At 45.6% G+C, this 13262-nt stretch overlaps 1 protein-coding gene across 1 annotated transcript in view; it reads right to left on the bottom strand.

Moving 5' to 3' along the window:
* LOC127237708 (inhibitor of carbonic anhydrase) overlaps positions 1–13262 on the bottom strand; it is a 36789-nt gene that overhangs the window by 8871 nt on the left and 14656 nt on the right. Inside the window, exons 8-13 of the mRNA XM_051206087.1 lie at positions 11463–11634; positions 10399–10541; positions 9041–9131; positions 7481–7537; positions 3173–3328; positions 929–1070 (exon numbers count right to left, since the gene is read on the bottom strand). Of these exons, the coding sequence (XP_051062044.1) occupies positions 929–1070; positions 3173–3328; positions 7481–7537; positions 9041–9131; positions 10399–10541; positions 11463–11634 (761 nt within the window). The remainder of the gene's footprint in view (positions 1–928; positions 1071–3172; positions 3329–7480; positions 7538–9040; positions 9132–10398; positions 10542–11462; positions 11635–13262) is intronic.

Here is a 13262-nt window from a genome sequence, read left to right as displayed (position 1 = left end):
GTGCTCTGTTTAAGTTGTGGTGATATATCATTTATGATTTCTTAAAGCTTGCCTGAGGATTCAGAAAGCAAAGTCAGCCACAAGCTATAGAAGCCAGGCAGTGGTAGCACACACCTTTTATCCTACCACTTGGGAGGCAGAGGCAGTCAGATCTCTGTTAGTTCAAGGCCATACTGAGCTTCGGTAAATATATCCAGTCCTAAAATGAAACAGCTCACACAAAGATGATCTCAGCACTTGGGACCACACCCCTTTAATCCCAGGACTCATGAGAGGTGTTTAAGACAGGAACAGGGTCTCAGAGCCAGCATTCATTCTCCAGACACATACAGGATAGGACGACATTGCATTTTCTCCAGCCACACTGAGGAGAGGCAGCAGTCTGAGGCTTAGAGATAGCTTGTTGAGACAGGATCAGTCCTTACAGCCTGAGGCAGAGGTAAGATCTCATGGCTTGGCTGCTTTGCTTTTCTAATCTTCAGCTTGAAGCTTGAACCCCAATATCTGCCTCTGGGTCTTTTATTTATCATGTTACAGTGTGTCTCCTTTTTCTTGAATGGGTAGAGGAGCCTAGAAAGATCTATTATAAAAGATACTCATCGGCTGAATGTAGGAAGCAGGTGTCTGGGTCTCTCCTGTGATTGACAGCTGAGCTCTACCATAGCACATGGCTTATCTATAGTTGCATAGAAGGAGGGAAAGTAGACCCTGCACCTTCCATCTTGCCCTGTCCAGGTCCCTGAAGTGCCTTCAGGCAGCTGGACCAAGGGATCACTCTCTAGAACCTGGCTGAATATCAGACCATAGAACAACTGGAATTGCAGTAACTCTGCTCTCCAGATACCCAGATACAGGAATGATGAAAAGGACGAGGGGATGAGGATGCTGGATGCCAAGAGCAACACAAAAGGCACAGATACTAACTAACCTGAGAGCTCCACTGGAGCCATGATACCCCTCATGGCTGTTGGCGGCACACATGTGAGCTGGGTTGTCACCCCCGACACACAGAGCACAGAGACCGGAGTCTGGATTGGACCCTGGGGCACAGCTTCGACTGAAGAACTCATCTGTGAGGAAGGACAGCCAGGGTCAGCTCTTCCTGCGATGGCAGGGAAGCCCCAGGGTTTGTCTCTGAGACTGGTAACACAAGCATACAGCTGGTTATTTGGCAACATTATTAAGCCCCTTATTAAGATGTCTCAGTCAGCAGAGTGCCTGCCAGTGCTGAGGAGGGTGGAGAGAAGTAGACCCCTGCAGCTCACTGTCCTGCTGGCTTAATCAAATTGATGACAGAGGCCTTCAACCCCAGCACTGAAGAGGCAGAGACAGTTGGATCTCTGAATTTGTAGCCTGGTCTACAGAGCAGGTTCCAGAACCACCAGGCCTACATAGAGGAACTCAAACAATAATGGTAATATGGAGATCAATGGAAGAAGACACCCAGCATCCACCTCTAGCATCCATATACATGTGCACACATATGTGTCTACACATATACATAGCCACATCCTCACAAACACATACATCATACATACAAAGCTAGTTTTCTTTTTTCTTTAAAGGAATAACCTATGGAATAACATAAAAGCTTCCAGACAGAGTAAAGGGACTGGCTGGAGAAGCTTACAGAAATCCGCCCCTGTGCCCACACTGGGCAGGGGTGATGATGGACAGAAAGTTTAGCCCCAACAGAATGGAAATGGGGGTGGGGCTGGCTTGTTTAACCTACACCAGTGTTTTCTGATCTCTGCTGTCTTAGTCTTCCCTTACAAAGTTTGTCATTGTGACTTCAAGTCAAGTAAGGAATAGAAAGTCATGGCTTCCAAGCCTAGCACTGGGTTCCAGGGACCTGCACCAAGACACTGAGCACGTGCCCTTCCCTCTTACAACCTACTACCTGTGGGTACCTGTCAGAACTCGTTACCACACCCATGGATCTGCACATCTTGGGAGACTGGTAATGATTCCATGGAGCTAGAGATAGAAGGACCCTCCATAGACCCGGGAGTCAAGACAAGAAATGAGGAGTGAGTAGGTGGTCCCCAAGGGAAGGGGAGAGAAGTCTACAGGCCGGAGGCTGGCCTCTGAAAAGGCCTGTATAGGAGCAGGGTCCAGACATAGCACAAAAGGCTCAATGGAGACCATTTGAGTAGGGAGTAGGGGAGCTGCAAGGCGCAGACTCCAGGGGATCTCACTGTGTAGCTACTGATCTTTATTGCCAGAGAAGTGGGGAGTCTCTGAACTGATCTGGGCATTGATGGGCTCAGTGCATTGGCACACGGTCTGATCCACACTTTGTGGAAGTCTACCTGACTGAGACGAGGATGGGATCAAGGGCTGATGAGCTGCTGAAATGGGCCAGGAGAGATCAGGGTAAAGTTAATGAGAGATGGGTGGGAGGAGGAGAAACTGGTATTTCTGGGCAAGTAGGACTCCAGAGCCCTCCACCATGCTAGGTAGTTCTGGAACATTACCAGGGTAGAATAAAAAAAAAAATGCAGTTTTGGACAGGGTGAGCTTAATATGCCTTTGAGATACTTAGTGGATATGGCAATAGACAGTTCAATAGACAAAGGTTTGAGCTGCACCTGGTGCCCCATGCCTGTAATCCAGGCTCTTGGGAGGCAGAAGGATTGGGAGTTCAAGGTCAGCCTCAGCTACATGATGAGTTTGAGGCCAAGCTTAACTTCATGAAACTGGGGGGGGGGGCAAGGAGCAATCTGTGTTTGGGGATTATCACCCTTTAGACCCAATAGCAGTAGCAGCCATCATTTTATCTGATGCATATCAAGAGCCCAGTTTTGTATCCCATGATGTAAACATGAATGCTTAGAGATTGGGCTTAGACCAGGGGAAGAGCTACTCTGTGCAACCTAACTACTTCTTAACTAGGTTGGAAAAAAATGGGCTCTTGTAGGAACAGGAGAAAAAGCAAGCTGGGAAATTTTCACTGCTCCCTTTCTCCATATCCACTTGCTTTTGATGGGAGAGAATAGCCCTGACGGCAAGTGGATGCAAAAAAAGGGGAAGGGTAGGGCTCACCTTCTGTCTGTCAAGCCCTTGACCCAAATACCTACTTAGGACAATTCTTGATCCACTGAACTGAATGTCCCCCTAGCTCAGGTACAATCCCAAGGAAGGTACCACTTCACCTTCAGAGCACACTCACCAAATTTGCAAGACCCAGTTTGGTTGTATATTAAACCCAAGGGGATGGTCCAGCCTGCAGATGTGCCAACTGCTGTGTGGCAGGACTTCTTGCCGCGTAGAGAGTTCCAGGTGATGCCAACATCTGATTTCTTAACGACAGCCACAACATAATAACCTTACAATGGAGACACAAGCTCTTACTGTTTGGAGGAGAGCAGACAAAAGCAGGGTCTGACATGCCCCCTTCCCCACACCATTGAACGGCATCTCTGTGTAATGGAGAATGTGAACTTGGTTTCTCCATTTTTCTGTTCTATTTGATCTCTTTGCTGACATGTGTGAAAACGTTTGCCTACAAGTGTGACCTTAGGATGTGTGAGAATGGAGGGGTGGAAGTGGTCCAAGGGAGCCTTTGCTTCTCCTTCAGCACCCTTTTCTTTTTGCCATACTGCCTTAACTTCTCAGATGACCCTCAGCTCTCTTGGGGGAGGGAGCATTCTTGCCTCCTTCCTGATTCATGGGACTGTCACTAATACACCAGTTATTCTTATCCAAGGAGAACACTACTGAATGGTGTTCATTCTTGAGTCTGATCTGAAGAAGGAATTGGTAAGATTAGATAGAATTATAAATCTTTAGAATTAGAAAACAATGTGATTCACCATGGCCTCTAGCACACACACACCCTGCCCTACCTGTATGTCTTAAAATGTGGGAAAGCTGGGGCTCAACATGGTAAGTGGAAGACTTGTTTCGCTCTGTATTTAAGTGGCCTCGGGTGCCACTATATGTGCCTACATTTCTCTTTAGTAAAATGATGGCCAAAACATGCTGGGAGAGAATCTGCTGTGTGCTGAGCATCCTGTGTGAGTGGGGGAAGAGGTGAATCTGTAGATTCCCAGCAGTGATGCTAGTGGCAGAGACAGTGCTATCCTCTCTCATGGTAAAGCAGATTCTGCCCAGTCGGCAGCTAGCCTCTGACTGGACCCTGTTATACAAGTAGCTCAAATACTAATACTAAAACACTAATAACTGTCATCAGATCTAAGGTTTTTATATTTGTACCATTAAACACTATCATATATCTTTGACTCTGTGTGTGAGAAAGAGAAAAAGGGAGACAGGGAGAGAAACACAGAGAGAAACAGACAGACAGAGCTAGGAGAGACAGAGAAAGACAGGAAAAACAGAGACAGAGAGATAGGATAGACAGAAGCAATGACACAGATAGGAGAGGAGGATAAGAGAGAGCGTAGAGACAGACAGATCAGAGAGAGACACAGAGAGTTGGTGTGTGTGATGGTTTGATGGTGGACTTGACAGGATCTAGATACAGCTCTGGGCATGTCAGTGACAGACGACTGGGATGATTGAGGTGGGAAAGCAGATACCATTCCCTGGGCTCCATAAAAAGGAGAAAGCTAGCCAAGCCCTGACATTCATCTCTCCCTGTTTTCTGACCACTGATGCAACGTGACCAGGCAGCCTCCCATTCCCATCGCCATCCTTTCAGCACTCTGATGGATTGTATCCCCTAGAACCGTAAGCTAACCGCCTCCCCCCCAGGATGCTTTTGCCATAGCAACAAGGACAATAACTGATACAAAGCCCTCTCTATCCATGCTCTGACTGAACCTTCTCTATCATAGGTAGCATTTGTCTGAGCCGTCTTCTAAACATCTTTGTTGGCCTACATTTGCATGTGACTGCAGCTCCTGCGAATTTCAACTCTCTTGAAACAGGCCATAAATGATCTGACCATAAATGATCAGACAAGAATGCATGGCTGATGAAGGGACAGGCTTTGCTTTTAGGGACAAGGAAACAACGCAGAGAAGACTTCTTAGTCATGAACCTAGAAAGGGGAGAGCTTCAGAATCCTGTCTCACGGGGTAGACTGCTGTAGGTAAGCAGGGGCATGACCCTTCAACTTTGCCCTATGATGACCATTGTGAAGCATGGCCCAAGGGTCTCTGTGACCTGGTGGTCAACAAGGACAAAGCCTACCTGAGGCTGCCTGTGCTGTGCTAGCCAAACCCTCAGCTCCCCAGTTCTCTGCTGAGCCTAAGTAAGAAACTGGTGTTCACCCTGGGACTCCATGTCACAGTGGATTTTTTAAGCCTTATTATTAAATCCAGCATTATCATTACATCAAACAAAACAGACTTCCAGCCTTAGCCAGGGAGTATTTGACTCAATAGGACTAAGAAGAATGCAAGAAATTTTATTTGCAATAGATTTCCACATGATGCTGATGATGCTGGTCCAGGGACCATGCCCAAGGACCATGCTCCACCTACTTTCCAGGCTGGACACTTCAGGAAAGATACAAGCTCCTTCAACCTATGTAGAGAGGTCAGGCAGAAGAACTTATTTTCTCTCTCTCTCTCTCTCTCTCTCTCTCTCTCTCTCTCTCTCTGTGTGTGTGTGTGTGTGTGTGTGTGTGTGTGTGTGTGTGTGTGTGCTGTTTAGTCTTATGGCTTGCTTACAGTTAATAGGTTTAGTCCATTATCATCATTATCATGGTAGGAAGCAAGGCAGTATGCAGCAGACATGGTGCTAGAGAAGGAGCTGAGAGTCTTACATCTTCACTCACAGGCAACAGGAAGTGATCTGACTCACTGGATGTGGCTTGAGCATATATGAGACCTCAAAGCCTACCTCCACAGTGATCCACTTCCTCCAACAAGACCACACCTACTCCAACAAGACCATACCTACTCCAACAAGACCACACCTACTCTAACAAGATCACATCTTCCAATAGTGCGACTCCCTTTAGGGGTTATTTTCCTTCAAACCACCACCCAATCCACTGTAAATAGTTCCATCCCCAAGCTGGTAGTCCTAGATTCTATAAGAAAGCAGGCTGAGCCAGGTGTTGGTGGCTCATGCCTTTAATCCCAGCACTCAGAAGGCATAGGCAGGGGGATCTCTGTGAATTTGAAGCCAGCCTGGTCTGCAGAGCAAGTTTCAGGACAGGCTCCAAAGCAATGCAGAGAAACCCTGTCTTGAAAAACAAAACAAACAAAAAAGAAAGAAAGGAAAGGAAGAAAGGAAGGAAAGAAGGAAGAAAGAAAGGAAGGAAGGAAGGAAGGAAAAAAGCAAGCAGGCTGAGCAAGCCATAGGGAGCAAGCCACTAAGCAGCATTCTTTCATGGTCTCTGCATCAGCTCCTGCTTCTAGGAGCCTTCCTTATATGTGTTCCTGTCCTGACTTCCTTTGATGATGAACTGTGATATAGAAGCATAAACTGACTAAGCTGGTTCCTTCCCAATTTGCTTTTTGGTCATGGTGTTTCATCACAGCAATAAAAATCCTCAGACAGGCCAGGCAGTGGTGGCACACATCCTTAATCCCAGCACTCAGGAAGCAGAGGCAGGTGGATCTCTGTGAGTTCGAGGCCAGCCTGAGTGAGTGTCAGGACAGGCTCCAAAGCAATACAGAGAAACCCTATCTCGAAAAACCAAAAAAGAAAAAAAAAATCCTCAGACAGGGTGGTTTGTTCTAAAGACCAGGTTGAGTCTCCTGTAGTAAGTTCTAGCTAATCATGGGGTAGTTCCCATTTTCTTCCTCTTCCTCGGCAGCCCTGGGAATCCTTCTCACATGAGGCTTCACCTGGTCCTAGATGTTGTCAGATGGCTCCTGGCCCAGAGCAAGGATGGTCACAAGACAGGAACACAATGCTATGTCAGGGAGGACTTGGGGGTCCCACTCCTTCAACTCTTCTCAAGCTTAGCTACAGCCACCTCTGGCTGTGTGCCCAGTCCTTGGACCTCACTGTTCTCATCTAGATCCCATGGAGCAACAATGCCCATTCTACAAGATTGCTGAGGAGAATAAACAGGAGGCAGAAGGCTTTCGATTGCAAGTACTCTGCAGACATCGATTATTATGGCTGTGTTAGGACAGTTTTGTATAGGAAAAACAATGAACCTGGACTTCTTTTTTTCAACTCTAATAAGTTTGACTTTATTTTTTATTATTATTATTATTATTATTATTATTATTATTATTATTATTATTACTACTACTTTAAATTTACATGTGTGTGCACATGCATGAATCTGTGTGCACATTCATGAAGGTACCAGCAGAGGCCAGAAGAGGGCACCAAAGAGGAAACTGGAATCGCAGAAACCTGTGAAGCACCTGATTTGTGTACTGGGCATCAAACTTGAGTGTCTATGAGACCAGTGATCATACTTCATACTTCACTGCTAAGCCGTCCCTCCAGCCCCCAATTTTGTTTGCTTTTAAGGCCTCCTTTATCCTCTTCCTGAGTGTGAGGTTCTGCTTCTGAACCCCGATGTTACTGACTCACTCACCTTCCAAAGGTGCATTCACGCACACAGACGCCAGTCTTTCACTGCCATGTGTAGATACTGAAAGAAAGAAAGAAACACTGAGGGTTGTTGTGTGATATTTTGATTGCTTTCTGACAACAAAGTTTGCTTTGAATCAGAGGGCAGAGCTAGCTACTAGCTGGCCAAAATTAATCATAGAGGTTTTGGAGGACTGGGGCCAGGTAGACAGGAAGCAGTAGGGCGGGGCTTAGAGAGAGTCTGGCCCTTTTGGATGGAGGCATGAAAGAGACAGGAAGCCACTGGTCACTTCTCTGCCACTCCTCTGATCTTTCAGGTTCTTACACAGATATCTGACTCCCAAGTTTTTATTGATAAAGAATACTTAGATAACGCACCTGAAGGCCCACATTAAACTCTCATGTAAGTTACTCTATTCAAGCTGTGAATTTTTCAGCATCAACTGAGACTGACTAAAATTAGAAAGGTTGGCTTAGTGATCTGTCTCTGGTTATCAACTGGCAAAGGTTCTACAGGAGCATTCATCTCTGCCTCCCCCTGCCCTTTGCTATTAGAACATTGGGTTCCCATCCCAGAATCTCAACACTCAAAGAGATACAAAATAAAATAAGATGCCCATTGAATGGGAGGAGAAGAGACCACTACAGATATTGGCAGAGATCCTTTTGAAATAGCTGTCTGGATCTGACATCTTCCCCGAGCTAACAGCAAGTCTAACCCAAGGGATGTTTGGGAAGCACTGTGATGGCCCTACCCTACGCCTTCCAGTATCATTGTAGCCATAACAAGAGGTGTGATTTTGAACTCTTTCTGCTGTAACTGTCCTGGCAGGAGCAGATATATTGAAAAGACAGACACTTGTTCCCGTCACTTTGGCTGTCAGACTATTGAAACAGCAGTCCCCAGGGAATTGAAATTCCTCCAGGAATATTGTTCTGGGGAAGGGAAAGGCTAGGGTACTACTGCCAGCCTGAGGAAGGATGTGTCTCCCAAGGAAAGATTTCAAGCAGCTCCGACACTGGTCAAACACCTTGCAAGGGAGACTGAAACCAAACAACATGACGGTTCAATGATGGGTGAGACCACACCATGACCAGGGTTGCTCCTCTGTGCAAATCGCTTGCCTTCTATTTAAACCTGAACCTTTATATTAGAATCCTGGAGATGGACTTCGGCATCATGATGCCTGTAACTTGTTCCTCATCATGTAGCTATGGGTGAATAAACTCTCTCTCTCTCTCTCTCTCTCTCTCTCTCTCTCTCTCTCTCTCTCTCTCTCTGGTATTTCATTATTATGTGACTCTTAATTGCTGTATTGAGGGCAGTGGTTGAACTTAGTTTGTCATGGCTGCTGGGGCCCAGTCCTGATCCTAAAACCTTTAGAAACTGTTTTAAGGGCTGCATTTATGGCTGAGCTGATTCTGTTATGGAGTAGAAGATTCTACTTCAAAGTGTCCTAAGATACAAAAATAGTTACAATTATCAGTATAAAGACACTGTCTCTTCACCTTTCTGTGCCCATGGCCCAGAGGGGGACACAGAGAATCCCCACCCTTCACTCACAGTAGTTCTCGCCCAGGACGGGCACCAGACCGCAGTGGCCGGCAATGTAGGCAAATCCTCCATCCAAGCTCATGGCATCGGCTTCGCCTTTCTGAAGTTAAGAAAGAAATCGGTGGTGAACTGTGTGACAGTCTTCCATCCCCTTGACCCTCAGGCTCTCCATCTCATGTGTTTCCCATCACAAATACTTATTTAACCTGACCGTGGCACTCCCAAATCTGCTGCAGTGGAATCTAGAACACTAGACCTGTCTTTATCCTGTCAGCTAGAAACAAGGGCTCAACTCTCAAAAATAAAATAAAAAATAATTAAATGAATGACACACTGTAAACACACATATTTAAAACACTTGGTAGTGAATCACTCACCATGCCTCATAAAGGCAGATAAAACAGAAAGTGTCCTTTGATAAATTAATAAACCAAAGCAGAAAGAGGTTAATTTGTCTATAAATGGTCTATTTCCTACAGTTATCACTGTGACACACAGTCTCCAGGACCTGGCTATTCAAAGTACACATCCCTAAATACTGTACTACATACATTTTTTTTCCAGGAGAGAGTTTCTCTGCATAATAGCTCTGGCTGTCCTGGAACTCACTCTGTAGACCAGGCTGTTCTTGAACTCACAGATATCTGCCTGCCTTTGTTTCCTGAGTGCTAGGATTAAAGGTTTGCACCACCACCACCCCTGAAAATTATATTCATAAAATGACTGAAAATTCCTTTGTGAGCTTTGATGAGATTTAAGAGAATTAACGGAAGTTTATATGCCATGTAAACATTAGCTACCAATTAATATTAACTCAGGAATACTGACACAAGGATTAAAAAAATACAATCCCATATGTATAATAGCAAAGGGTTTATTAAATAACTCAAGTGTAAAAATTATAAATTAGCTACATAGAGACAGAAATACTTAGTAGACTATCATGCAGAATTTTTTGGTTTTTGTTTGTTTGTTTGAGACTGAGTCTCCTGTAACATAGGCTAGCCTCAATCTTACTATGTAGCTAAGGATAGTCTTAAAATGATTCTCTTGCTCTCACCTCCCAAGGCTTGGATTGCAGCTGTGCACCATCATGCCTGGATATGCAGCTATTAAAAACATATTTTAACTGAAGTTTTCATTATCTAAGAAAATATGACTGCTGTGTCCAAGATTTTAAATAATAAAGATATTAACACTTATTAACAGATGGCCCTATGCCAGGCAATACTCAAGAGTTTTTAAGCAGTAATTTTGCAACTGACAGATTCTGGAAACTACAGACCCAACAAACGTTGAATCTCATAGGTTAGTACCAAGAGATTTACCCGAAATCAGGGCCCCAGATGAGAAAGTGGACTTCCTACCATGATGGCAGCAATGCAGTCCTCGGGGGTTTCCTCTGTGACACAGGCCAAAGCGCCGCCACTCACAGCACTCCAGTGGTCACACTTGGCCCTCTCCTGCTGGCCCACTGCACACCACCGCACCTTCCTGGAGTCTTCCAAACCTAGGATGCACAGAGATGACGCAAGGACCCAAACATAGCCCCAGATCGCTGCAGACATGCTGCCCAATGGGGCATCACTGAAGGCAAGAGTGGGTGTGTCTCATTCCATGCCATCGCCCTGGCTGCCTGTCATTGTCTAGGAGAACTAGAGATCCAGGTGTCCACGAGAAATAGTGATGGCTGCGTTCTTCCCTCCCTCCTGATGTCACCTCCCCACGGAAGCTTCTCAGCCCTCCATCCCAAAGCTGGGCCTTCTGGAACTTTCCTTTGCAGAACTTCCATCCAGGGAGTAGCCCAAGGAAGTCACATGTTCTGCTCTGATGGTCTCGTTGCTGCTGCCTACCCAGTGCGTTAGCCTACATCTAACACTTGTAGGTAAGACAGAGGAGCAGCTAAGGGAATGGGGAAGGCCAGGGAAGGTAGCAGCTGCACTCAAAGCTTCTGGAACCCCTTTCTAGTTCTGCTCCTGATTGTGGCCATGGCCACATTCCCACATCAGCTTAGGATGGAGTGTCCTCCCTGTTCAACAGACCTGCCACTGGGTAAGTGGACTCGGTTAACACAGAATCCAGAGCTACCATTGCTTTAAATTGTCCATAATATGGAGGTCCTCAAATCCCTTTGTAGGGTCTAGAAGAACACCTCAATAGTGAAACCCTTGTTTCACATTTGCGAGGCTCTGGGTTCAAGCCCCAGCACCACCACCTCCACCATATAAGATTTTTGTCATTAAATAACTTAGATCATTCCCCTGGCTCAACAGAACATCTGCTCATTAACCCAGTGTACTGAATAGATCTCAAGGGCTTTACAAGATGATACGTTTAAGCGAAACTTGCAGCCATCAGCTAAATCTCAGTCCATGGCCTTTGCCTCCCCCTGTGGCGAAGCTTGGCAGGTCCCTCCCCAGGCCTGACATACCTCTCTGTAGATTCTTAATGTTAGAAAAGTACTCATAGCCCAGGTACAGATTGATGTCCATCTTTGGAGGAACCCTTAGAAATCCTCGAGCAGCGTCAGTGAACAGTAGGTCTTTCCCATGAGGGGAGCCGAAGAGCTGGAAGGCTGATGACTTGTCATTTCCAAAACGTTCCTGTTCAGGGGCAGGAAAAGGAATGGAGGAGCGCTGATGACATGGGGATGAAAGCAAAGGCAAAATGAACCCAAACTATGAGCAAAGAGCCATGCGGTCATCCTCGGCCATAGTTTCTTTCTGCTGTTTCAGTTGCCTGTAGTTGACAGCACTTTGAAAATACTAAATGGAATGTTCCAGAAAAGCAATAAATTTTAAGTAATTATAATGACTGTATGGTTGTATTTTCTATATTTTATTACTGTTAATCTCTTGTTTAGCCGGGCGTTGGTGGCTCACGCCTTTAATCCCAGCACTCAGGAGGCAGAGGCAGGTGGATCTCTGTGAGTTCGAGGCCAGCCTGGGCTACAAAGCTAGTTCCAGGACAGGCTACAAAGCAATACAGAGAAGCCCTGTCTCAAAAAACCAAAAAAGAAGAAAAAAAAAAAAAAAAAAAAAAAAGCTCAAAGCTCTTACTTTGTTTCATTTCTATATTAGTCTTTATCATATACTTAAATATATAGGAAAAATATAGGATAGTTGCTGACTTACACTGGTTTGACTTTGATTCTTTTTTAGCATAATGATGGTTTTCTTGAACTCAGTATCAAGGAATGTCTCTCTGTCTATCATCTACCTACCTACCTACCTAGCTAGCTACCTTCCTATCTGTAAGGTTTGGGACTTCCTACAATTACAGGAATCCACTGAAGATTTTTGTTATTGTTGTTGAGTTTTTTGTTTGTTTGGTTGGGGGGTTTTGTTGTTGTTGTTGTTGTTGTTGTTTTGAGACATGGTTTCTCTGTATCTTTGGCTGTCCTGGAACTCAATCTGTAGACCAAGCTGTCCTTGAACTCACAGGCTGTACTTGCCTCCCAAGAGCTGGAATTAAAAACTGGTGCCAGCACCGACAGCTCCACTGAAGATTTTTAAGTAACCCTTACACATAGATAAAGGGAGATATCCTGCGCACAGAAGCAATGCCCAGGGCTTCTAACAAGTCCCTTCATGGAAAATTTTACTCAAATTCCATCTAGTCTGAGACACGTGGACTCAGAGAACTGTACGGGCCTGACCCAAAGACCCGTAGAAAGGGGTTTGAGTTGGTCATGAGCCAGGCAGCTGCCTGTCTCCAGCAGGGCTCTCGCTGTGTGTTCCATGGACAGGGTAATGGGAATACTGCTTGACTGATTGCCCAGGTGCCAATGCTAGACTTCACCGGGAAGTTGGTTGTGCAAGCACCATTGCCACTAGGGCTGCAGGTGCCCTCTGCCCTCTCTTTACCCCAGGATTCTTGCTAGGACCAGTTTCCATTCAGGCCTCCAAATTCCTCAAAGGCCCTTTGCCCATTCGTGTCCCCTTGGCCTGGCCCACAGTTGTTCCTGAGTGTGACTTATAGTAGCACCTGTCCATGTGCTTTCAAAGGGCTGCATTTGCTAGGTTTGGTAACACATGTCTGTAATGCCAGCACTTGGAGGCTGAAAAAGGAGGATGAGGAATTCAAGTCCTTCTTTGGCTACATAGCAAGTTCAAGGTCAGTCTAGGCTACATGTGACCCGTCTCAACAAAACCAAAGCAGAATAGTAACAATAACAAAAATCCAATGACTGTAGTTTGCTCTTATAGTGGCTCTGTGTGAAATGCCACCT

The sequence above is a fragment of the Phodopus roborovskii genome, unplaced genomic scaffold, assembly GCF_943737965.1.
Source record: "Phodopus roborovskii unplaced genomic scaffold, PHOROB, whole genome shotgun sequence".
NCBI lineage: Eukaryota > Metazoa > Chordata > Mammalia > Rodentia > Cricetidae > Phodopus > Phodopus roborovskii.
The sequence above is the reverse complement of the archived record's forward strand: the minus strand, read 5'-3'. Positions and strand labels throughout refer to the sequence as shown.